This window comes from Magnolia sinica, chromosome 2 (genome assembly GCF_029962835.1).
Source record: "Magnolia sinica isolate HGM2019 chromosome 2, MsV1, whole genome shotgun sequence".
Classification (NCBI taxonomy): domain Eukaryota; kingdom Viridiplantae; phylum Streptophyta; class Magnoliopsida; order Magnoliales; family Magnoliaceae; genus Magnolia; species Magnolia sinica.
This window is the reverse complement of record NC_080574.1, coordinates 22,776,134-22,803,599: the sequence shown is the minus strand read 5'-3', so window position 1 is coordinate 22,803,599 and position 27,466 is coordinate 22,776,134. Positions and strand designations below refer to the sequence as shown.

The 27,466-nt window shown below is 40.1% G+C and overlaps 1 protein-coding gene across 2 annotated transcripts; it reads right to left on the bottom strand.

Annotated features, from left to right (window-relative positions):
• Positions 1-302: 302 nt before the first annotated feature.
• Positions 303-26,646, bottom strand: LOC131236637 (uncharacterized). 2 transcript variants are annotated; one of them, XM_058233943.1, is made up of 10 exons: positions 26,497-26,646; positions 24,083-24,331; positions 23,627-24,002; positions 23,265-23,489; positions 22,905-23,164; positions 21,530-21,750; positions 11,865-11,990; positions 10,612-10,797; positions 1,648-1,785; positions 303-950 (listed from the first exon to the last, which is right to left on the bottom strand). In XM_058233943.1, the coding sequence occupies exons 2-10, from the start codon at positions 24,225-24,227 to the stop codon at positions 636-638; spliced, it is 1,992 nt and encodes a 663-aa protein (XP_058089926.1). In that variant the 5' UTR covers positions 24,228-24,331; positions 26,497-26,646; the 3' UTR covers positions 303-635. The 2 variants fall into 2 exon arrangements, with proteins under 2 accessions (XP_058089926.1, XP_058089927.1); XM_058233944.1 differs by having other exon boundaries at positions 24,083-24,366; positions 26,497-26,601.
• Positions 26,647-27,466: the final 820 nt, after the last annotated feature.

Sequence of the window (27,466 nt, the reverse complement as noted above, 5' to 3'; positions counted from 1 at the left end):
TTCGAGTTGACCCGACCAAGTTTGGAGTGAGCCCGCAAGTTTTTGAACTATGAAAATATATTTCCTGCTGCAATATTATCATGTTAAATACTGGCAAGGAATAAATCTTAAACCCTAGAATGATTCTCTTCTCAAAAAGGTTTGTTGATTCAACACACAAGCACTGCCCCACTTCCCATACATTCCCCACATGTGCAACCTTTGGACATGAGCCATTGGCTATGCATGCATGCAGAATTAGCAAACTCAGTTTCCAAACACCCATACTAATCCTGTTGTCATCACAGTCACCATCATCGTCATCATCCAAGCCTTGTCCTGGCTATTTGAATTTCTGCAACTTCTAACAAGAAACAATGAACAGAAACAACCATTATAGTTGTGAATTATCTGATTTCATTTCTTTGGAAGTGCAAGGATGGCAACAAAAATGCAGCCAAACAATCTCTGCGGAGATTGTAAACTAATGAGCGCTGCCAGTTTACATTGTATCACTTCCCTTGTGTATATGAACTGGAAAATTTTCTGCCAATACAGAGCCGTATGCCACTGCTTTGTATTTCCAACATACAACCATTCACTTCTAGTAATTTCTAGTAACTGGACAAAGATGATATAGAACAGTCCCAGTTGAGTTAGGGTGCAGGCAGTGGTGAAGCGGCAGTTCTTTTGTCAGATCCAACACGGACATGCATCCTAAAAGTGGGGCTCTTGATGCTGTTGCCACCTCCCTCTTTTCTAGGGACCGAGCGCTGCATAATCCGGATGGGGATCCCGCCCATATTGAAATCTTCCTTGAGAGACTTCATTAAGAACCTTATATCTGTTTCTGCGAGCTGGGTCTTCCCACTTACAAAGGCAACAAATGTCGGGGGGCGAGCCTTGACCTGTGTGAAGTACTTAATCTTGGGTTGTGCAGCTTGATCTTTCCAGGAATGCCTGCTCATAACCTGTCAAGTAGAAAAGAGAAGGGAAAGAAAAGGAAAAGGAAATTATTGTGGCTGAATTGTTGCTTCTACACACTTGTTTTGAATTCCATAATCTTTCCTATGGTATTATCTTCCTGAAATGATTGAGGAAATCAAAACCATAGAAATTACAGTGGGACAGCGAACTAACACAATAGTTTGGCACTACTGCAAATGGGCAATGATCCCCAAAAGCTAGTATGTTGCAATTCTCATTCTAGTATATTTCACAAAGCAAAGTTTCAGGAGGTAACTGAGACTAAGATTTGTGGCAATGAAATGTGAGCAACCTGACTAAGCAGATGCCTGGAGTAGTTCAGGCTGTGTTTGGTTGCAAACCAAATCAAATAACAATGACCGCATTTTCTTTCAAGTCTTATCTTGAAAGTAACATAATTGGAATTTGGAGTGCAGGCCCTCAACATAAAAGATAGGGAAGGAAACCACAAATTGGTTAAAAATCTGCTTTATAAGACCAACAATGGCATGCCCATTCAATAGTGCATCCAAATGAATCCTAGAGGATGGGAGTGTAGGAGGTCGACTGATGGAGAAAAGATATAACGAGGGGCAATGAGAATCCAAGGCATTTCTTAAGAACGTGGCCAAGGGAGCACACTCCATTATGCAACCGATAGGCGTACAGGAAAACAGTCTACTACAGACCTATTAGCCTTACCTTCCGCAGCCAACGATTAAGACGAGCAGTTGATAACCTTAAACACCATTTTTGGTATGTATCCACAACCCGTCGCATGACAGCTATCCGGCCCCTCCCCTCCAATGCTGAAATGAAAACAACTGGTATCCCTGTGATCTGTTACCGCGGTCATATAAGTAGGGAGTGATTTATTCAGTTTGAAAGTAAAAAAACAAAGGAAAGCAAAAGCATTGTGATATTGTTGACAAGGCCAACAAGAAAGAAAGCATCATATTCTTCCCTAGTCTGATGTCACATGTCAGTATTGATGGCAAGATAATGTTTCTTCTTTTTTATAGGCAACAATATCCCTTTATGAAATGAGAAAAAATGATGGCAAAGTTGTTCTTTTGATTCTACTATGTAAGACTAAACTAAGAGCATGGCAATGGATTCTGTGAATTATGTGACTTCTGATGCCCGATCCTTCACGGTCTTCTGGAAACATAATGCCAAATCATTTGGAACTGGAAGTGAAGCTTCAACATGTGAATGTTTTAAGATTTACAAATAATAATAATAATAATAAAACGAAAGAAAAGACAGCAATGATTGTACCATCAACATATTGGCGGCAAGATCAGGGAAGCATGCCTTTATTGTGTTTTCTGAAACTTCAAATGTGTTCTATTTGAAAATTACAGCACCATATATCTCCACAGACTTCAGGGTGGATCTTGGCTATTGCCACTATCCACCATATTGAAGGTTTTTCACTTTCTTTCTTTTTTTAAAGATGATAATTTTATTAAATGAAAAGGCAAGAACAAGAAGAGCTAGTGCATTGGTTGACCCTTCATTACTCGATACACAACCAGTGTTCGTGTTGTCGGTATCGCTACAAGTTTCACTGGCCGGGGATAAAGAAACAACATTATTATCGCTAATAACTGGTAATGCGGGGGAAACATGGGGAAAACAGTGGAATTTTTTAGTAAAACTTCAGGACATGCCTAAATACACATATTTGCATATTTAGGAATAAAAAAATTACAAAAAGAATGCATACATAGTAAGTTTTCATTTAATGAGAGCCTAAAAGCATGCACTGCCATAAAAAAGTCACTCCAATAGTAACCAAAATGAGTTTATATAATACAAATGCAACTGCTATTGGGCCTAAAAAATCACTTCAATAGTAACCTAAAAAATCACTTCAATAGGGAGGATTGAACGTCCACCGTTGACCATGGGGCCCACCTCGATGCATGCATTGCTTATCCACATCGTCCATCTGATTTTCCAGATCAATTTATACATGGGCCCAAAAAATGAAGCATATCTAAATCTCAAGTGGACCACACCACTAGAAAAAAGTTTTCATAGCCCGCCATTAAAAACTTCTTAGGTTCCACCATAATGTTTATTTGTCATCCAATCTATTGATAAGGTTACAAAGACCTGGATGAAGGGAAAACGCAAATCCTCCCTACGGCAATATAATATGGCCCACAAAAGCTTTTAATAGTCATTCACTTTCTTGTGGTGTGGTCCATCTGAGATTTGGATCCGCTTTATTTTTGGATCCATGCCATAAAAATGATTTGGCAAAATGGATGGTGTAGATATACAACACGTACATCAAGGTGGGCCCCACAGTCAAGATCCCACCCACATCTAGTGCGACTTATCTGTCATAGAGGGACAGATTGCATACTTACACTGCCAATAGTGATGTAGATAATGGACAGTGCTCTGTGGGTCCCATAATGATGTAGGTGTTTTATTCATGCTGTCCATCCATTTTGAGTCATTATTTCAAGGCATGAGCCCAAAAATGAGGAAGATCCAAATCTTAGGTAGACCACACCACAAGAAAACAATGGTGATTGAATGCCCACTATTAAAAACTTCCTATGGCCCACTGCAATGTTTATTTGTAATGCAACCTATTGATTAGGTCACATAGATCCACCCTACAACATGGGGTCAAAAAGCCAAAATAAGTGATTCTTTTTTAGCCCTCATAAAAAGAAAACTGATTCTTGAACCTTGATGAAGGTAAAACAGAAGTATCACCTCAATCCAAAACTTTTGTGGCCCCCAAGAAGTCCTTAATTGTGGGCGTTCAATCACAACTATTTCTTGTGTAGTCCACAGTCCACTTGAGATTTGGATATGCTTCATTTTGGGTCCATGCCATAAAATGATCTGGTAAAATGGATAGACTGCATAGATATACAAAGGATACATTGATGTGGGCCTTACAGTTAGAGGTGGGCAATGATCCGGGCCGGACTGAGTTAGCCCTAGGTTGGTTTAGCTCGTTTTTGTGCAACCCCAGTTTGTGAATCAGCTCAGTTTGGGCCGCAAGTTAGGTTTTCTCCAGAAAAATTTGGTTCGGTCCGGGATCGATTTGGTTGAAAATTTCGAACCGAGCCGAGCCGAGTTCGAATAGGCAGCGGCTCTTTTTTTTGTTGGTTGTTTAAATAGAAAAGAATTATAAAGGTTAGAAATAACACAAAAAACAAAACAACAACAACAAAAAAAAAAAAAAAAAAAACAAAAACAAAAACAAAAACAAAAGTATCGTACTACATGATGTTTAACATCCTCCAAAGGAGGAGTGCAACTTCAAAATAACTATCGTCGTTACCTTTGGGGTTTTTCACGTTGAATCAAGGGTGGCCAGGCAAGGGCTGTTGGATAAGGGTTTGAGTAGTGAACAGTGGACGGTGTCGGCAAAACAGCATAGCAAACGGACCGGGGCAACGTCATCAGGCAAAGGGTTTCGATCAGAGAGAGAGAGAGAGAGAGAGAGACGGGGGTGTGGCGGGAGAGATCAGAGAGATTTGGGGACTAGGTGCGGTGGGAAGAGTTTATGGGTTTTTTTTAATTATTATAACTAGTATTCTACGGGCCGGACCGATCCAAACCAGGCCGAGCCGAGTTTCAGGCCAAGCTGACGCTGCAAGAATTTGGGTTCGGGTCGTCTATTAAACAGGCCACGTTAGGGTGGCTCGTCGCTGGCTCAAACTCCGTTTCGAACCGGGCCAAATTGGGCTTTTGTGATACGGGTCAGGGAGAACTTTTGAGCGGGCTCGTTTATCCCTAGCCCTACCTACAGTCAACCCACATCTCTCAATCCCTGTGTGGACAAGGATAACACGGACAAACTACCACTGAAAGCCTTTCGCCTGAACTTCCTGAAGCTAGGTGGGGCCTACCGTCATGCTTATGAGAAGAAATTCACCCCATCCATCCATTTTGCCAGATCAGCGTAGGGCATGGTCCCAAAAATGAGGTAGACACAAAACTCAAGTGGGACGCATGATAGGAAACAATGAGGATTGAACGTCCATAGTCGAAACATTTGTTGCAGCCACAGAAGTTTGGGATTAGGGCCATCTGGCTTCTTCTTTTTTTCAGTTCATTCGAGTGGTAATGACCTTATGAACGATATCGATGGCATATAAACATCATGGTGGAGCCCAGGGAGGTTTCAACGGTAGGCATTTCCCTACCCACTTTTTTTCCTGTCATCCAACCCACTTGAGTTTTGGATCTTCCCCATTTTTAGGCCCATGTCCTAACATGATATGGAAAAATAGATGTGTGGGGTGGATTCTAACAAACATCACGATGGACCCCACAGGCCCCACCTAGCTTTTTTGTCGTGGGAACACGAAACTCTTTACCTTGCGCGACTTTGATGGATCTCTGAATCCACCGACTTAAGTGGATCCCCAACCGTGATGTGACTTACATCCACGCCGTTCATCCATTTTGAGAGCTCATTTTCGGGCATGATCCAAAAAATGAAGCATATACAAATCTCAGGTCGGACCACACCGTAGAAAACAGTGGTGGTTGACCATTAAAAACTTCTTGTGGGCCACAAGTTTTAGATCAATGTGATATTTGTGTGGTCCCTTCATTCAGGTCCTTTTGACATTATCAACTAGTTAGATTGCAAATAAACATTCCGGTGGCTCCAAGTTTTTAATAGTGGGTATTCAATAGCCACTATTTATTATGGTGTGGTCCACCTGAGATTTGGATCTGCTTCATTTTTTAGATCATGCCCTAAAAGGATAAAGCACGAATGTACGACACATACATCACTATGAGCCCCACAGCAAGGGATCCACCGAAGCTGCAACCAGCTTTTAGCCACTTTTCCAACGAGGTGGGTGGGACAAGACCCACCTGTGGGGCCCACCTCAATGTGTGTTGTATATCTATGTCGTTCATCCGTTTTTCCACCTCATTTTAAGGCACAAGCCAAAAAATGAAGTAAATCCAACTCTCAAGTGGACCACAGACCACACGACAAGAAAAAGTGATCGATGACCATTAAATACTTTCATGGGCCACAAGTTTTGGATCAAGCTGATATTCATGTTTTTCCTTCATCTGAGTCTGTGTGACCTTATGACCAGCTTGGATGGGAAATAAACATTACAGTGGACCCTAGGAAGTTTTTAATGGTAGGTTTTCAATGACAACAGTTTCTTGTGGTGTGGTCCACCTAAGATCCGGATCTACTTCATTTTTCAGCCCATGCCCTAAAATGACATGGGAAAAAGAATGGGGAGCATAAATTACAAAGCATACATTGAGGTGGGCCCCACAGTCACACACATCCCCGATTCGTCACTTGCATGACTTACATTTGTAAGTCGAAAAGAAAGGGAAGTGAAGGTCGAACCCGACCATGTCTCAACCCTAGAATCAGAATCGAAGCCCCCTTCCATGAAAAAATGCTCGATTCTTACAATCCAAGAAAATTTCAACGAAAAATTGTTATTCCTAAAATTTGTCAAAATCCCTATATCAAAGAATTTTTTAGTTATTTCATACCTTTTGAAGACCGGAGGATCAATCCTCATAATCCAACCACTTCTTAATCTTCTAAAACTACTCCAAAGTAGCTGAAATTGAATTTCTCAAACAGATCGAATAAGAAAAATGTATTTTTTATTTTTATTTTTATTTTCAGATTTATGTTGGACTATGAAACAAGTTTATCAACGATAATCGACATAAATGTTGAAAATTTTGCCCTTTTATCGACAAAAAAAATTAGGGCCGTTAGCTACAATAGCACCCGTAATAGCTAGCAACAATAATTTATAAGCGATATTTTCAAATAAACGAAAATACCCACAAAATTAGCGAATTTTCATTGATATCTAAAAGAGATATGACATATCTATTGTTCGGTATCGGAGAGCAAGCCATACTAATATTATCAACGATAATTCGATATTGTCATCAACAACTCAAACACTATACATAACCCAAACAAACAATGTAAGGTAAAAGGACCAAGGATTCCAAAGAATAGAAATGAAGAAACGGGGCTCCAACTACAAGGAGGTCAGTAAGATTGATGCCCAATATCCTCATCCCACTCCCCTGAGAGTTCCTCCCTAAAGCAGCCATGGTACCCCACTCATGATCATAAACAGGATACCTCTTTTTAGAGAGTTGCCTAAAGCATACTTTTCCTTAAAAATTCTTATATTCCTCTTTCCACAACCCCCATAATAACCCAAAAGTTATCATATTCTAGAGAAGCTCCATTCACCCCCCACAATACCCCAAAAGTTACCATATTCCAATGAAGCTCCTTTTGGCCCTTGAATAGACCATAGCACCATTCCAAGCGCGCATCAGCAATAGGGTCGTTTAAGGACTAAATAACCTTGAATTAGTTAGGGAAAAAATCCCATCTCTCTCACCTCAAACCAGTAGATAAAAAGATGATCAATTAACTCCTCAATCTTTCTGCAGATAACACATTTGGATATGCAATGCTTCGTTTCTTTTAACTATATATTCCCAAGATCTTGTTAGCCAAAGCAAACACAAGAAAAGCCTTAACTCTTGGGGGCACAAGAGCCTTTCCCATCACTTGCCACCAACTTCGAGGATAAGGATTTAGTTGAAAACTTTCCTTTTGGAGACGACTTCCACACTTTTATAATGTTCACTAATCAATATACACCTCCTTAGCATGCTTAAAAGATTCGGAGAGAGAGACACTACTTGATCATGTACAATCTTGAATTTTTTTCCTCCTTTGTGATCACAAGTTAGAATAAAACATGGTAAGAATGAACCAAAGGCAAATCATCCAACCAAGCATCCTTCCAAGAGAGAATTATATCCACCTTGCCCTCCAAAAAGTGGATGCCCTTGTTCAAAACCATGCCCACTCTATTCACAATTCCTCTGTTATCATTGTCTGGTATCACCCCAACCTTACTAATAGCTTTCAAAACCTCAAAGCCATTGGATCTAACACACATAGTGTTTAACTTGTTGATGACAATATTGAATTGTCACCGATAATATTGATATTGCTGGTTTTCCGATACCGAACAACACATGTTGTATCTCTTCTGAATATCAGCGAAAATTTATCTATTTTTTCAGTATTTTCAATCATTTGAAAATGTCACTAACAAATTACTATTGCCAACCACCACACGACTGACACCGCACCACCCACACCCACCCCCCCCCCCCCCCCCCCCCTTTTTGTGGATAAAGGGGCAAATTTTTCGATATTTTCATCGATTATCATTAACAAATTCGTTTCACAATCCAGCATAAATACTGAAAAATTAAAAAATAGAAAATACATTTTTCTCTTTTGATTTGTTTAAGAAAATTCAATTTCGACTACTTTGGAGTAATTTTAGAAGATCGAGAAGTAGTTAGATTGTGTGGATCGATCGTCTAGTTTTTAAAAGGGATGAAAAAACTAATAAATAAATAAATAAAATGGATTTAGGTATATCAGCAAATTTGTAGGGAATATTGTTGCGATTTTCTGTCGACTACAATGTTGTTTCTTTATCTCTGGCCAGCAAAACTTGTAACGATACCGACAACTCGAACACTACACACACACACACACGGAAAACACCCACCATCGACAATACCATGTTTTCCCACAATAATTTTCCTCCAAAGTGCATTTGGCTCCTCCCAAACCTCCACCACCACTTTCTTAAAATAGCCCAATTTCTCTCCCTAACATTTCCAACACCAAAGCCTTCTCCCACTGGTCAATTTCCGAAAGAAATTTCCTTGGCTTTGCTCAATTTCAATGCTACCACAACAAGAATCTTAAAGAAAGAAAAGAAATGCACCAGGAGATTAGACACGGCAGCTTTGATGAGGGTGAGATGATCCCATGGGAAAGATACGCACCCTTCCATGTGGGTAACCTTTTTTCAATTCTCTCAACTATTGGACCCCAAAGGGGACGAGCTCAGATTACCCCGAAGAGGAAGACCCAGGTACATGCAAGGAAGGCCCACATTGAAGGTTTCTTCTTCTTCTTGATTCACCACATTGAAGGTTTCTAATACTGGTTAATGACAAAACTATTTGTTGATTGTTGTTCTTATGATTACCTGCATTAAGGAAAAAAAAAAGGAAACACAAAAAACTTCCAAAAGAATATGTCAGCGGAATAAATTTTAAAATTTCTTTCTGGAATGTCTGCATTCTATGCATGCAAGATGCAAAATTCATCTCTCATCTCCTCCTGCACTACCCCTTTGCCTCGAAGGTCTAAAAGGGTATTTTGCTCTTTGCGAAGGTTTCCTGGGTGTTCCCTTGCTCGATTAAAGCCCGTATCAGATCGTGGGATGTTGGAGGTGGAGGAAAGCTTGGAAAAAAGGTATGGAAGATGTCTGCTTGTAGCCATGTGGATCATCTGGCTAGAAAGGAACAACTGCTGTTACAACAATGCAACTGGTTCAGCAGGTAGGGTCTTGTGTAAGGTGTTCTATTTGATAAGGGAATGGTCTCCGGGTTAGTGTCTCTAGGCTGGGTTTGGGTTTGAACTTCTGCTCTTGTATATTCCTCAACTGGCCTCTTTTGCAGGCTTCCTTTTCTTTTTGTTTTCCTTCAGTTTTCTTTTTCTCTCTTGTAGCTTCTGCCTTTCAGCCTCTTTGGTTTTTTTTTTTTTTTTTAAATAATATTATTCATCTTTCAAAAAAAAAAAAAACTTTGAAATATAACTCCTCCATTTTTTTAAAAAATGGCCTCTATAACCAGAAAAGAAAACAGAAGAACCAAATCCATTAAGAGTACGAGGTAATGAATTCCACATAATTGCAGATAGTCCAAACATGAAATTTGATGGGCACATACTCCACAAATAAAAACAGGTGTCATGCCCTTTTTCCATCAATGACAAAGATTTTTTTTTTTTTGTTTTAAAAAAAAACAAGGGAGCAAAAGTGACAAAAAATCAGCAATACGAATTCATGGTTAATTTGCTTAAATACAATCCCCCTTGAGCACAATAGCAATCTCAATTCATTAAAGATGAAAGTGAGCCACCACAGAGGAAAGCATGCCCCAGAGGCCCAAGCAATGGCATTATGTGAGCCCATCTGCCATCATCAGCCCTCCCATCCATTTAGCAAAGACATTTGTGTGTCTATGCATAAACTGATATAAATTCACATTTGGGAGATATTTATATGGGATGTGACAACCAATGATTGTGGAAATTTAACACCTCCAGTAGAAAAGTTCACAGAAGGAACCTGAATTAAACTCTGCCTATCCTTCAAAAAAAAAAAACTCTCATGATGGATGTCAAAACTGACCAGTCATCACCAATCTTTTTCTGAATGTAACACCAATCTCATCAAAAACAATACACGAGAAAGGGAAAAAAAAATGTCGAATACACAAGAAAAATCAAGTATCATTAACATGTCCAGAGAACATTTTAGCTTGAAAAGAACTGTAGAGCCAACAAAACTGGAAACCAGTTCCTCAATGAAGCAACGTGAATATCCTCAGCAAAAAGGGTCCATCATGTGGTTGTTTTAATCCAAAATCTAAGTGCATGTAAGCTAGAATATGTTCCAAGCAAACATAAAAAGCAACCCAAAAAGCCGAATTGAAAGATCACTATGTTGCCATGGATATTAGGAACTGCAAAAATGCTAGGGACTGACAAACCTGAGGTATAACTGTTTGAATTTCTTCAGGAACAGCCTTAATGACCTTCTCATATAACTTCGCGTTTTGCTTCCCACTTAGAAGATCCATCTTGTTGACAATCACAACCAGACCACGACCTTCTTCTACTGCTCGACGTGCTATAACTACTTCAGCATGATTCATGCTACTTCTGGCTTTTGCAATCTATACATTCACAGATCATATGGTAAAGGTTATGGCCAATAAATGCAACAGAAACACCCTCAACAAAATAAATGGTTACAAAATTGTCCATCTTGCAAACATGTATTATGCATGCAAGCAGATATATGGTTATTATGATTTAGCCCGAAGAAGGCTATCTCTACAACATATCCAGAATGAATGATATTGCAAAACCAGGCAACAAACTTACGCAAGTACCTTTATGAAATAAAAGAATAATAATATAAACGTGTAAGAAATGATTGACAAAACCTCATCATCTGCTGCCTTGAACTGTTGTTCTTGCATTCTTGCTTCTTCTTTTTTTCTTTTTTCCGTTAGTCCGGATACCATTTAGAAAACATATGCCTATAGACTCTCAAACACCAGACTGGTTGGAACCTATCTCAAGGTAACAAGATGTCCATTTTGTGATTCCAACCATGGCCCCCTAGTTTTCACTGGGATATAGAGATTGAAAGAGCATAAAAATTAGAGTTTCTCAGGAATGTGTTTTGTGGTTTCAGTTTAGAGCAGAAGGATAGTGATGGATACTTTGGAGAAAGCCATCCATTTATGGTTCTGTGGAGGCTCATCTGCTTAATTCTCTGGCTCTTGCAATAAGGTTTTCATTGATTGGCAACCAACAGGAGAGCTCTAAAATGAGGTTTGGGCAAGCGGCCATCACTCTGGGATTGCTCCCTACGAGTGTGGGTTCGATTCCCCTCCTCGGCATTACCCGATACACATGGTTGTGGGTGATTGCATGTATCCGCAGGGAATAATCTCGCTCTAAGGGGCCGGAACACCCTGTGTCTTCATTAAAAAAAAAAAAAAGGAGAGCTCCAAAAGTCAAGTGAGAGTAAAAGGAGTATGTACATCACTTCTTAAAGCCAAGTGGCAGCTTCATCATATCTGCAATTGTTGGTTTTCTAATTGTTTTTAAAATTAAACGAGGCTTGTCTTTTCTGCATTACAACAATCAGATCTATTATAGATCTCAACAGATCTACAATCTTGGCAACAAGGCAAGTGGAAAGTCACCGCACAAAAAGTAAAAGCCACACCTCTTCTGCATCAAGCACCAATGCAACAACATGAGCCCTCATAAGATTTTTTCTTGACTGCATAACACTCAGTGATGCTGGTCCCTTTTCTTTCCCTGTTCTTTGTAGCCAACCAGCAGTATCTACCTGCAAAAGAAAACACACCTAACAAGATGAAAGAGCAAAACAACCAGCTTTATACCACTTGATGAAAAAAATTCATCATCATCATCATCCTCTGAGCTTTATCCCAACTAATTAGGGTTAACTACATGAATCCTATTCTGCTATTCCATTCTAGCATAAGTTTGGAATGCTGTATTTGTTCGGATTCATGATGGAAGTTATGGCATAAGTTTGACATCAGCTGCCAACATGATGCATCCCTCCTCTTTTATCAGGGCTTGGGACTGCAACGAAAGCACAAAACTCCCATAGGCACAGTGTAATATAATTGATTACAATCAAGCACTATCTTATAGTCTATTACATAAGTTGATTATAATCAATGAGTTGCTTGAAAAAAATTTAATTGTATTAAAGCAAAGAAACTCTTTGCTAACCGTAAAAGAGTAGTGTGTGTGTGTGTGTGTGTGTTGCGGCACTGTAGCATGGTACTGTATATTGTAGTCGCACTGTAGCATGTGGTGAGGTATTATTGTCTAGAAGATCTGGTTGCTTGGTGGATGATGGAAGAGAAGAAAGGAAAAGGAGGGTAGAAAAGAAAAGGGAGGAAAAGAAAGGAAGGGGAGGGAGGTGGAGGGGATCTTAATGCTCTGATACCATGTAATTGATTACATGGTGGAGAAGAAAGGAGAGAGAGAGAGAGAGAGAGATCTTTGGAGAAAGGGTTGTGTAGAGAATATGTCCATCTCACGCCCTAATGATATTTTATTAACCCCAATGAACATAAATGAATGGTGTCCTAAGGGGCACCAAAGCATATCCACACATGCCCTTACAAATGAGGTTTCATATATAACATAAAATCCCAAACACTTAGATGCACATACATATGCACACACTCTACTCTCCTACACTAAACAAGTTGCAGATGGGTTTTAACCTGTGATGAAGTGAAACCAAACAAACAAAAAAAGCATTAAAGCATTAAAGCAGGGCAACACTTTGCTATGTAACCTGCAAAACTAGTGCATAACCTATGTTCCATCTCACGTTCTACAATTCCACTCCATCAAGGATCCTATCCTCTGTAAAGCAATAGGTCATCAAGTCTTTTCCTTTCCCCTTGCCCTTTTAGAGCCTTCAACTTAAACACACTCCAAACTGGCATAGTTCTTGGTCTCTATTGCACATGGGCAAACAATCTAAGTCTACTTTCCCTCATCTTATCACCTATTGGTGCTACCAAGGTATTCCATAACAATGAGAGTGGCCGTAATGACCGCCACCATTATCACTATGATATGGGCCGTTATGGCCTCTCTCTTTTTCTTTATATATATATATATATATATATATATATATATATATATATATATATATCTGTGTGTGTGTGTGTTTCGGGCCTGTAATGTGTAACTGTTACCACCATTACTGTTATGTAACCCTTTTCTAATACCTCGGGTGCTACTCTCACATTTCCTACATCCATTCACTTCTAATTCTATCCTTGTCTTACCACTCAACCATCTCAACATTTGCATTTCAGCAAAACTCATCCAATGAACACATTGTTCCTTAACTGCTAAACATTTTGTCTCATAAAACGTGGTTGGGCTTATAGCCATCCTATAAAATTTTCCCTTCAATTTGATTGATACACGGAGATCACATAAAACTCTAGAGGCACATCTCCATTTCTTCCACTCAACTTGAACTCTTTTAAAAAAATGGTAATTTCATTAAAGGGTCGCGGCCACTATAAACAAATATACATCGAGAGCATGAAAAAGAAACAAAACTACATTCATCCCCCCCAGGACAAAGGGCGGGGTGCCGCACCTCGGAGCCCAATCCAACACAAACAATTTAGCCCTCCTAAAAACATCTATCACCTTCCTGTTTTTGTTTTTGAAACATTGACCGTTTCTTTCGAGCCAATGAGCCCATAAACCCACTAACAAGCACAGCCTCCATATCGTCTTCCTTGATATCCCAATATCCTCTCCATGCCATGATAAGAAAAAAGAATCTATCAAACTCGGAAACGCCCCAAGCACTCCAAAAAGTTGGAAGAAATGGCACCACACCTCTCTAGAAAAAGGACAATGGAGAAATAGATGATTCACCGACTCTGCATCACTAAAGCAAAGAAAGCAAACATTCAGAAGAATCATATTCATCTTTGAAAGATTGTCTAGTGTTAACACCTTGTTCCTCCCCCACAAGCCATCCAAAAGCCACCACCTTCAACAGAGTACTATAACGCCAAAAACAAGCTGTCGGGGAAATCCCTACTCTTGCCTCATGATCGATAAGCACCCGATAGAAGGATTTCACTTAAAAAGTACCCGATTTATCTTTCAACCATCTGAGCAAGTCGGAATTTGAAACAGTCAAAGGAGAATTGGACAGCCATACAAGTTCATCCATACGGTTGTACAGACAGGTGGGTATAGTTGGGTATGGTTGTACGGGTGTACGGTTAAGGGAGGTGGGTTGGATGGGAGTTTGGGATGGGTTACATTTCATGTGTATGGGTTGGGAGAAAGAAGAACAAGGATAGATGTGGAGATTATTTGCTGATGGGGAAGAAGAGAAAATAACTAGAGAGAAAGAGAGAGAAAAAAGAAGAAACGCCTTTTTGATGGAAAAGAGTAAAAGAGAATGATGACTTGGAATCACTCTATGGCATCTATGCAATAATGGGCTAGGCTGGGGACGCCCAACCCTAACAATCTCAGGAAAGACTTTTTACAAAAAAACACTCTCAGATAAAAAGTTTCACATAAAAACACTCAATAAAATAAAAATTGTTTCTAACTCACTAAACTCATAAAAAATATATGCTAAACCAAAAGGAACAAACATATAAACACCTAAATAAACTAAACTATTTCATGACCCATGATCAAGATGTCCAATGACGATGATCCAATAGTCAGAATGGTCCAACTAAGTAGCCCATATGCATCTTCCCAATGCCGTTCAAATATAAATATGTGTGTGTGCGCATCTTCCTAGTGTATGGCCTTCAAAGATGCATAATCATGTATGTGGGGTCTTCAACGGGCTAGGCACTCGAATTGAGGGCCCACGAGGCCCCATGTATGCATCACCTAGCCATAAAGAAACGAGAGCTCTCCTCCTCCGGTATACTCTAATCGGTGCTCAGATGTCCTCATCAAAGCCCCTATTTCTTTGAAAATATCATCGATCTAGAATTCAAGGGGTATATTCCAAACCTGGTACCAATGTTCTTCCCAACCGAAAACAAACCAGGCTTCCCATTTTTGAATATCTATTATCAATCCTTTCCAATATGTCATGCATGCCGAAAAAATAGCTTCTGCTTGAACTTCGCTACCCAGCGAGATGAGCATCGAGTCCAAGTAAATAGTTTTGACTACAATATCTTGCTCATCCAATCCCATACATTTGCTAGTTAACCATCCCACCACCATTGATTCTGCTAGCCCTAATTGAACAGAAACTATAAAGGCGAGCTCAAAAGTCCTGAGAGAGTCCTCCAAAACTTTGTTATGATCCTCACAATTGGGCCTTCACAAGATGGTTCTCTCCACACCCACCTTTCTTCCGTATAATGCCGTCTTTCAACTTTTGATCTCTTCATTATCTATTTTTTAAACTGCATCCTCAAAGGATTTCTTTTATGGAAACGGACACATTTCCCTCATTTTCGAGACATGCCTTACTTTCCCTCTCTATTTTCAAGTTTGTCCATCATCTTTGTTGCTAAAATTCTGTATTTATCTCAGCCAAAATCTTCTCTATTCTTCCTTTCTGGACCGTATCCTATTCTCTGAACCTTAAGCCTAGTGTCCCCAAAACTCTCGCCATTCAGAAGGTGAACTGCCTTCTCAACCTTGTCGTTTGTACTCATACGAATGAAAGCAAAACCTTGAAACGTATTGGAGTTCCTCTCTCTCGAAATCACAACCTCCATAACAATCCCAGCACTTCCAAACACCCTTTCAAAATTGATGGACATCCATCCTTCCAGAAAGCTTTCCACAAAGAGAGTTGGAAATTCCGACAATGGAGTTGTGCGTTGTGCTCTTCCCTAGTTCCCGACCTGTTGACTTCAAGGTATTCAAAATCGGTTACGTAACGGTAACAGTCATAACTGTTACACATTACAGGGTCAAAACGGCCATAAAGGTCGTTACAGAAAAACAGGCTGCAAAGGCCCTATAACGGTCCCGTAGCGCCCCCTAATAGTCCTATAACAGTTTTTTCAAAAAATAAATGAAGGCCATAACGGCCAATACGGCCCGTATCATAACGTAATGGTGGTGGCCGTTACGGCCACCGTTGCCATTTTGGAATACCTTGGTCGGCTTCCTCCTCATTACCATTTGCCAACTTTCGTCTTCTTCCTGAACTTTAGCTTCCAAAATCTCTTTTTCTTTTCCCTTATCTTTTTGTTTCCATATCCTCATCTCAGAAAATCCTAGTTGAAGTCTTTCAATCACGATGTAGCAAAACCCAGTTGAAATCTTTCAATCACGATGTAGCAAAACCCAGTTGAAATCTTTCAATCACGATGTAGCAAAACCCAGCTTGAACTCTATGAGCAATATCCTTCCCAATATCTTTGTTTTCATGAACTATCGACCTAAGATATCGAAAATTGTCATTTTGGGGTACTTGTTGGTCAGCATCTTTAACCAATTCCTCGTTTCCACAACATCCCATATACTTTGTTTTAGTCCAACTAATGTTAAAACCTTTAGATTCCAAAGCACCCCTCCACTGTTCTAGTTTTGTGTTTACACCCCCCTCTCATCAATCAAAACTATGCTATTTGCAAACAACATAAAGTGTGAAATCTCTTCCCGTAAACACTTTCATTAACACATCTATAACCAATACAAAAAGATATAGGTTCAATGCCAACCCATGGTGTAAGCCTTCAATAAGGGGAACTCGCTTGTCTCTCTATTGGTAGTCCTCGCATTTGTTGGTGCTCTCTCATAAATATTCTTAATCATGTCAATTTCCTCCCGAGACTCCTTTCTTTCCCAAACCAAATTAACTCTCTACTAACCCTATCTATGCTTTCTCTAAGTCAGTAAAGAACATGCACAAATCCTTATCTCCCCAACTACCTCTATCAGTTGAAAATGAACTGCTACTACAAGAAAATTCAATATTTCCCAACTCAAACAGGCAAGCTTTTCCTCAAAGAAGAATGGGTCAGACCAAAGCTTGACTGTCTCCATTTTGATTCTATATCAGGAGAAGAAGCTTCCAATCTTGAATCCTATTTTTCGTCTACTGAAGTTAAGGAGGCGATCGACACGTTGGGGGGGAGATAAAGCTCCAGGTCCAGACGGATTCCCGATTTTGTTTTTCCGGACTTTTTGGGAGGTCCTAGAGGGAGACATTACGGCTTTTGTCAACGAATTTCACGAGAGAGGTCGGTTATCTAAACAACTTGGAGCCTCTTTCTTAGCTCTCATTCCAAAGTCTCCTGGAGCAAACTCAATGCATGATTTAAGGCCGATCAGTCTCCTTGGTGGCCCCTACAAAATTCTGGCGAAAGTTCTGGCTTCTAGATTATGCGGGGTGATGGGAAAGATTATCTCCGACAATCAAAGCGCCTTCATCCTGAGTAGACAAATAATAGACAGTGCTTTGATCGAGTATGAATGCCTCGATTTGAGCCACAAATCGGGAGCCAAAACTATTCTATGCAATCTGGATCTAGAAAAAGCCTACGATCATGTAGACTGGGATTTCCTTCATTATATGATGTTGCGGATGGGTTTCGGGGCCAAATGGTGCAGTTGGAATAAGGAATGCGTCATCTCTGCATTCTTCTCAGTCCTCCTTAATGGCTCTCCCAAAGGTTTTTTCGGCAGTTCTAGGGGCTTGCGTCAGGGAGATCCCCTTTCTCCTTTCATGTTCTTCATCGTGGGGGAAGCTTTCTCCAGAATGCTTACTAAAGGTCGAGACGCTGGCATCATTACTAGATGTAACATTAATGGATTGGACTCTCCAATTTCTCACATCCAATTTGCAAATGATACTCTTCTATTTTGTGAAGCTAATCAGGACAAAATCAACAATCTTCGTACGGTTATTCAGTGTTTCAAGGCTGTTTCAGGGCTCAAAGTCAATCTATCCAAGTCCAAGATGTTCGGAGTGAATTTGGAAGAAGCCGAGATAAACCAGTTTACTGAACTTTTCAATTGTTCAATGGGTAGTCTGCCGACAACTTTTGTTGGTCTACCATTATGTGTGGGAAAGCCTCCAAAATTCTAATGTGATAAAGTTCTAGACAGATTCGAGTCTTATCTAGCTAGATGGCAATGCAGATATTTGTCTTTGGGTGGCCGTATTACTCTGATCAAAGCGACGCTCTCCAACCTTCCCCTATATTTCATGTCCCTATTTAAATGTCCAGGTATGGTTTTAAATAGGCTCAAAAAATTAAGGCGTGATTTTCTGTGGCATGGCAACAAGGACAAGAAGAAGTTCCATCTGCTTGAATAGAAAAAGGTGTGTCAACAAGTGCAGGAAGGTGGAGCAGGCATCAGGACCCTTAAGAGCATGAACCAGGCCCTTTTAGGTAAGTGGATCTGGAGATTAGGCACAGAAGATGGAAATCTGTGGAACCATTTGATTAAAAACAAATATGGTACATCAGCAAGAGTAGAGCTGGGCAGAATCCAATCCGATCCGACGGATCCGATTCGATCCAGCGGATCCGATCCGAACCGGAGGCCAGGATCGGGTCAGATCGAGTAGGCCCACTCAAATCCAACCGTACATCGGATCGAGTTCGGATCAGTGGCCAATCCGGACCGATTCGATCCGATTGGATCCGATCCGGTCAGTTTATATGAAGTTAAAATAGAGTCGTTGGATGTTTGCATCTTTAACCGTTGAGAAATAAAGGGCTGGGGTTAAACCGTTTCCAAAAAAAAAAAGTGACGTGAGGGCATTAACCAGTGGGTGGAGCATTAATGAAGCATGCATTGGGCAGGTACCTTGAAACCTGGTTTGAATTGGCTAGTGTAACATGGAAGCAGATTGCGTACTGAGGAAACTCTGTGGGCCCAACCATCATTCATTCAATTTATCCACTGTCCATCTCTTTTAATAGATAATGTTATGGCTTTATCCCAAAAATGGAGTGTATCCAATCCTAAAGTGGGGCACACCACCGGAAACAGCATGAATTGAACATCTACCATTGAAAATTTATTGGAGGCAAAAGAAGTTTTAGATCAAGCTGATATTTGTTTTTCCCTTCGTCCATGTATTTCTGATCTTATGAACAGGTTGGATGACAAATAAACATCACTGGGCCTCATAAAGTTTTCAACAGTGGAAATCAATACTTCTACTTTTTCCTGTGGTATGGTCCACTTGAGCTTTGGATATGCATCAATTTTGGGTTCAACCCCTAAAATGATCTGGAAAAATGAGTGGACGATGTGGATAAACCACATGCATTCACGATGGGCCCAACAGAGTTTACTCAATACGATAAAAGCGTACTGAGTAACTTAGTACGCAATCCAATTGCATGTGATACACGACACCAGCTATACAGCTAGTGTAGATACATGCCGTGCGAAGACAAGCGCGGACGCGCCTCGAGCTCCGAGTTGTACGATCGACTCAAATGAGATCAAAGTTACATGGGCCCCACAATGATGTATTTATTATATCCATACCGTTTATCCATTTTTCAAGATCATTTTAGAGCATTAGGAAAAAAAAATGAATCATATTGAAAGCTCAAATGAACCACACCAAAAATAGCAGCGAGGATAATGATTTTCGCCGTTAAAAAATTGTAGGGCCCACCATAATGTTTAATTTCTAACTAATTTGTTAATCAGGTTAAAAATACATGGATGAAGAGGAAAAACAAATTTCATATTGATCCAAAACTTCTGCGATCTCCAAAAGGGTTTCAATGGTAAACGTTCAATCCCCCACTGTTTTTTGCAGTGTGGTCCAACTTATCTTTGGATCTGTCTAATTTTTCGGCTCAAGCCTTAAGACGAGCTCTCCAAATGGATGGACGGTTTGGATATAACACATACCTCATAGTTTGACCCACAGACCCAACTCGATCTGAACCGTACCCAACCCGATCCGACTCGGTTCGGGTCAGGCCAACTGTGCATCGGATCGGATCGAGTCAGCTGACCCGGACTCGGTCCCGGATCGGATCGAGTTCAGGTCAGTTACTTGAAAATTCAGATCGAGTCGAGTTGGACCCAATCCGGTCCGACTCGACTCGGTGCCCACCTCTAAGCAGGAGGATGGTGGACAAAGGACTCTTCGGCCTACAGGGCTTCTACTTTATGGAGAGGTATTTTAGCTACAAAACAGGAGGTTCTCAAAGGAATTGTCTTCATGACGGGTAAAGGCGACAAAATCCGTTTCTGGGAAGACATCTGGATGGGAGAAACAACTTTTAAAGATGAATTTCCGAACATGTATCGGTTGGCTCCAAATCAATCTATATCAGTAGTAAACAGTTACCACATGCTAGGGACCAAGATAGTCTGGAACCTGCCCTATAGAAGAAATCTTCATGATTGGGAAACAGGCGAATATGCAGCCCTCCTCAGTCGTATTGGCAATGGCAAACCTGATCAGTCCTCTGCAGACAGATTGTTGTGGAGATTCGACAAATCGGGTACTCTTTCGGTCAAATCATTATATAATTCCATCTACAAAATTTGTGTTGCTCCAGAAGAGATTATGACTGATAAAGTTTGAAATACAAGCTTCCCCCGAAGATTGCTGCTTTCGGTTGGTTGGTTGGTAAGGAGAAGGTGCTAACAATTGACAATTTGAGAAAAAAAGGAATGATGATCACGAATATCTGTCTCTGCTGCATGGGAAATGCTGAATCTGTAAACCATTTATTCATCCATTGCCCCTTCCTTAACCAGATTTGGTTGACAGTTCTATCTCGGTTCGATATATCTTGGTCTCTTCCACAATCGACAGGAAGGCTGTTAAAAGCTTGGCATGGCGTCTCCATCAGAAAACAAAAAACCATCGTATGGAGAATGGCCCTTCTGGCTGTATGGTGGGTGGTGTGGAAAGAAAGAAACGAGAGGTGCTTCAAGGGAGTCACTAATTCAGTGGGATCCAGTGTCCAAAATTCACTATTACATCACCGAATGGGCCGTTTTTATTTTCCATCCTTCAGTTTGTAATCTGTTTTCAGAGGGAGACTAATACCCCGCTATCTCAGCTGCTTATCTCTCTTTTGTATTTTTCCAAATTTTAATGAAAGTGACTGTTACTTCTCAAAAAAATAAAAATAACAGCCATGTGATTTTTTGTGACACATTCCCAATATGGTACAACTCATTCCAATATTAGATCTTGGTATAATGTTGAATTTCTTTAGAATTATTTTGGAAGAAAGTGATCAATGATACTTTCTGATACTGTGTTTATATCAGAATGAACCAACAAAATGTGCATGTATGATGTATCAAGCTATCACTCTAAAGAAAATGGTAAAACTATATCATCAAAGCACAAAGACATCATACCAGGTATATGGTTCTTCCTTGGAATTCGAACTGAGCTCTAACAGAATCTCTGGTCAAACCAGCTTCTGGACCAACCAGAACTCGATCTTCTTGTAGCAATGCATTCAGCAGTGTAGACTTTCCAACATTGGGCCGTCCTACAATTGCCAACTGCAAAGGTAACTTAGCCTCTTCTGAGGTATCCTCAACCTCTGAGGAACTATTATCCTTGATGAGTTTATCTGCAACAGAGAATGAAATGAAGCTTAGTGGTCAATGGAGGTCAAAGAAAATGTACAGATTCTCAGAAGGAAACAATCCCTGAAAGAAATATAAAGCCACGGAAGACAACAATCAGACAGATACAAGATAATATTTCTTCATAAAGCTCTAAAATGGTATGCCGTTGCCAACAAACCTTTTAGTAAAAGAAAATTTTAAACTCAGACAATCAATCTTACTCAGGCCGAAGCTGTTGGTTTAGCTCCAAAGAGTTAGTTCTAGTACAGAAAAGAATGAAGTAACAATGTCTAAGAAATTTACTAGGATACTAGCTCCCTCCACCGACTGTGGTTCCCTACCCAGATATAGTGATCAAACAAAAACCACTGAATCAATTGATACACTAAATCACGCATAAGGAAAATGTCTGGCGAGTTGTGTTTTTCAGCAAGAAAACTTAATGACATCAAGGAAGAACCTACTTGGAAAATCACAGAAAACATTATAATTGCCAACTCCTTCACCTCAGCATGCCATTGGACATTATTTGAGTCCTCATTTTATTATGATGATTCATTATATGATGAGGCCTTCAAAGTGGACATGGAATTTAAGAAGGGTCTGCAAGCTTGTCATGATAAGATGTCTTCAAGTTCACCAAGGATCATACAGGCACAAAACTAGGCTCATTCAGTTACAGTAGAATTGTTAACAATTTACATTTTAATAGATAGTCACTTTCTCTTTAGAAGGAATACTGTGGAGAGTCTGGAGACTGCCCCAAATATTGTAATGTTTTACAAAGATTTTGAGTCTCACCTGCAGTATCGTTAAGGAATACTGTGTAGATGGTGCCCCAAAAATGGTCATGCTTCACAACGATTTTGAGTCTCACCTGCAGTATCTTTACTGGTACTGGAGCACATATTCAGCACATATGTATCTATTTGCATTTGACTCTTAATCTTGAACTCAGCATCCTCATTTTTTTTTTACACTTTACAATACTTAGATCTCATTTGTCGCCCTCTTTTCATAGATCCACATGAAAAAAGAGGCAGAAGCAAACGAGTTATATTGTAATGATACTATAGCATCAGGCACACTAAAAGGCTAGACAAGCATTGGCTTGTCTCAATCCAGCAGCATCAAATCTAAGAGACAGGAATCTTACCATTCAAAGTTTGAAGCATATAATCCTCAAGAAGAGGACAGAGAGCTTCATAAAGATCAACCATACCCAACCCAGTCTCTGCAGATATTGCAACAGGATCCCCGAATCCTAAAGAATGGGCTTCCCCAGTTGCTGCAGTAAGTAACCCGATTCGGTCATCAAGTGATTCAGATTTATTCAGCACCAAGATAGTACTAATTCCTGAAGCATGCTTGCGCAACCACTTCCCAACTTCCAAATCTAGAGGCTGAAGTCCATCTCTGGTGAGGAAAAAAGTGCCAAAATGAGCACTTACTGCAAGATGATGATGATAATGTAGCATGTAGCAAGACACGGGCAGTTCTTTGAAATCAAACAAACCTCGCATCTATCAAGAAGATTGCAAATTGAGACCGTGCTATCACATTTCCAGTCATTTCTGCAGTTCTACTAAGAATACTTCCTGAAGTTGCTGCCATTTCCAAGCCAGCAGAGTCCAATACTCTAAACCGCAGATCGCCCAATTTTGCAATGCCTTCACGTATATCGCGAGTGACGTGATCATCAGGGGTGTTGTATACAAGAGCCTCTCTCCTCCGAATTAAACTAAATGAGCATAAACAAAAGTAAGCTACACTTAAACCCGTAAGGCATAAGTATCTTGCGAAAATCATACCAAAAGCCGCACCCAAAACCCAAACAACAAAAAAAAAAAAAAAAACAACAACAACCTGCTCCCTCACCGATTAAAGAGTGCTGATTTGCCCACATTCGGACGTCCAACTAAAATAACAGTCGGAAGCAGATCAGCATCAACTTTGCTGAACTCCACCATTGATTTCTTTCGTCTACTTTTAGCTTTGGGTACGTTGGCATCAGAAGCAAAAGATTTTGTGAATTCAGTGCTTGAAGTGCTAGGTTCACAAGAACTTGATAAAGCGTCTTCAACAACTTGATGATTTTCACTCGATACCTGCAAATCTCTATTTTCCTTTGCAACTTGGCAAAACCCTTCTACAGCCAGAAATTGCCAAGGAGCTGAGATTGGCCTAGAATTTAGTCCTGGTGATAATATTTTGCATACCCCAGTCGCAAATAAGGTAGGCCTGGACAATGACCCTGAGAGCATGATCATGGTCCTTTTAGAAGCACAGAAGAAATTGATCAGAATTTCAATCAGTACAGCGAAAAGAGCTTACCAACATGATGCCCCGAGGGACTGATGAGATTCCTTTCTGCCGAAGGTTCACTTTCATTTTTTACTTTGGTACGTAACCTGCAGCTGAGAGTACCAAAACCTTTACACCTTCGGACCCAAAGGGCTCGAACCCAGGACTGGGCCATGCTAGAGTTGATGCTGCCACAACAAGCAGAGAACTGGATCCACTTGCATAAACATAATGAGTAGCTCAGGATTTTTCTACATTATTACAACCAGGCACATGTATCTGCAATTTGAAGTTGAATATGAGTCAACAGACTGCTGTAGTTACAAAAGTTCAAGTATCAGAAGATTTCTTTTCTTTATGAATCATGATAATTTGATGATATGGGAAAACTTTGGGAAAGAAATTATTTGCGATTCAAGAATATTTTTTTAGGACAGTTCAGAAGAAATAAATTAGTAAAAGAATTAAACTTTCAAATTCATCTTCTCCCTTCTTTCCTATCCTTTCAAAAAATAAAAATCTTCTTCCTGCCTTCCTATTACTGTGTGCTGAACGTTATGGATGGGGAAATGGGCCAAATAGAGCCCTAACGACAGTTACTACAAGATACTCTGCCAGAGCATTACCATAGCTCAAGGTTTGTGTTTACTAAATAATTATTATAAAAAATAAAAAATAATAATAATAAAAAGAAGAAGAAGAAAGGACTATCAGACAATTCTATCCATCAATTTTCCTCTGACTATTAAACATTTATGTTCTCTAGCTTTGCCTAAGTAGACATCGGTCAAATAGATAGGAATGTCTAGTAGGCGTAACTTTTTGTCCATGTACCATCCATGCCAAGGCCCAACAAAAGAGCTGCTAAGAATTGTGCTTGATATCATGAGAGCAAGCTGGAAGGCATGGAATGAGAGCTCTTTGTCTAACTATTAGAAAGGCCTGTTCAATCCTGTTTAGGCAAAAAAACAAGAAAAAATATTTTTAAATGGTTGAAACATGAAAAAGCATTGCATCGAAAAGGGAACTTTATGAAGGATATTCATTGATAATCTGGTGGGTGGAAAGAAGGGAGTCTTGAGAGCATGGTATTAAAAAACTGTTACGTAACAGTCATAACTATTACGGCTAGTTCATAGTGAAATCCATTAGGCAAGACAGTGTTGTAATGCCCCCTTTGAAAAAAAAATCGCCCATTACAGAACTGTAATGGCCATAATGGGCTGATACAGGACCCTAACAATCTGATATGGGGCTGATACCTTTTCCTCCCTTCGAAAACAAAATTTTAACTGGTGTATAGTTTTAACAGCCATTACGGGAGCCATAACGGCCAAAAGGACATGGGTGGAGGTAGAAAGATGATATATTGACATGATTAAGAGTGTACAAGGTTATAAAGGGCAGGGGGAAGGTCCAAAAGGACATGGATGGAGGTAGGGAGAAGATTTGCTGACCTATGGTATAACTGAGGATACGGTCCTTTAAAGAGTCAAATGGCGGAAAAAGATTCGTATGCCCAACCCCAATTCCCACCACCACCCCAAAAAAAAAAAAAAAAAAAAACTCACACACTCACACTTTTGCACCACCTCGTGTTGAAACTCCAGAGAGTCCTACCACGGAGGCACGGCAACAGGTGTGAGTCTACCACTAAGTCTTAATGTACGTAGCATACAACACTTTTCATTGACATCAATTGAGCACAACGAAAAGGCTATGCATGTTCTACAGTGCCATGTTGCATTGATTGTCAAAGTGTCCAAACTCCAGGCTCATTACAAATTAAAAATTGCTCCTGGTACTCAGCCAAGAGCCCTGAGCATTGTACAAGGACGTGCTGTAGTAGTAACCCATTACCTTCTGGGTGGAATTGCCACAACATGGGCATTGTTAAGTGCCAAGACAAAGTAACATGCGGGAATCCTAAGGTAACAACGAACAACTGACTTTGATATCACAAGAAAAGCCAATCACAGGTTTACAAAATATGAGTTAACAAATGGATTCAAATGAAAATTAAGCGCAGCAAAGAGTGTCAGATTTGAGAATGATCAGCACTAAAAATTCCAAAAATCTTTTAAAATAAATAAAATAAAATAAAATAGCTTCATAGTAAATATATAAAATGTGAATCTCAGCATTCAAATGCTAAAATTAGATCAAATAAAAACAAATTTGGAAAAATCTGACGAACCCATTTTAGGATTTTCTGACTTCGGACATTTGATCAAGAGAATTTCTTTTCTTTTCATTTCCATGTTTCCATTTTTGGCGGAAACTATGGGAATTTTGAAAGTGAATAGGAAAGGTACGAATGTAATTATGTAAACAGCTTATAAAAACTCTTCTTCTCCAAGGACTCGAAGCAGCGGTTTCAATCGACATAGAAAGAGAGAGAGAGAGAGAGAGAGAGAGAGAGAGAGAGAGAGAGAGAGATCTACCTTGTCTTGTGGAGATTCAAAAGGGGTTTTTGGGTAAGAGTGGTGCTACTGCTGATGACAGGAAGCAAGCTTGGGAGACCTAACCTGAGCGCAGCGCGCCAATTTCCTCAACGATGGAGGACGCGGACTGCGTACTAACTCAGTACGCTCTGGTACTAAACACTGTAGGGCCCACAGATTATGTGTCTTTTATCCACACCGTCCATCCGTTTTTTCAGCTCATTTTGGGGCATGATCCAAATTTTGAAGTATATCCAAAGTTCAAGTGTACCATGAGAAACGGTGGATGATTACGTCCACCGTTGAAACCTTCCTATGGCTTACGGTGATGTTTGTTTGTTTTGGTCCTCTGGCCCCATTGATTTTTAAACAGTAACTTGCTTCTTGTGATGTGACCCAGTATCACGCCCTGATCTGGAAAAAAATGGATAGACGGCATGTATAAGACACGTATATGACAGTGGGCCCATTGAGTTTACTCTTTAGAGGGCACGGATGCTGTATGTGGCGTATTCACGCCGCTCGTTTCGGTGCATGAACTCCGTTTTTCTGCTCGTTTTAGGGCATGGCCCCATGGAGTTTACTCAGTACACCATAGCGCACTTAGGGCCTGTTTGGCGGGCTGGATTAGATGGGCTTAGGTGGGATGGAATTGCATCTGGTCCCGTGCCAATTCCACCCCATGTTTAGGAAGAGCGGAAAAGCTTGGAAGTAGGCTGCATAGAATCGTTTTGGGTCCCGTGCTAATAACACTCAACGTTAGCAAGTTGTGTAGGTCCCACCATGATGTGTGGGCTATATCCACACCATCCACCCATTTTTTGAGATCATTTTAGAGCATGGGCCAAAAAATCAGGTAGATCTAAAGCTCAAGTGGACCCCACCATAGAAAGCAATGGGGATTGAATACTTACCGTTGAAAAATTCTTTGGGGCTACATAAGTTTTGGATCTGCCTCAATTTTAGGCTC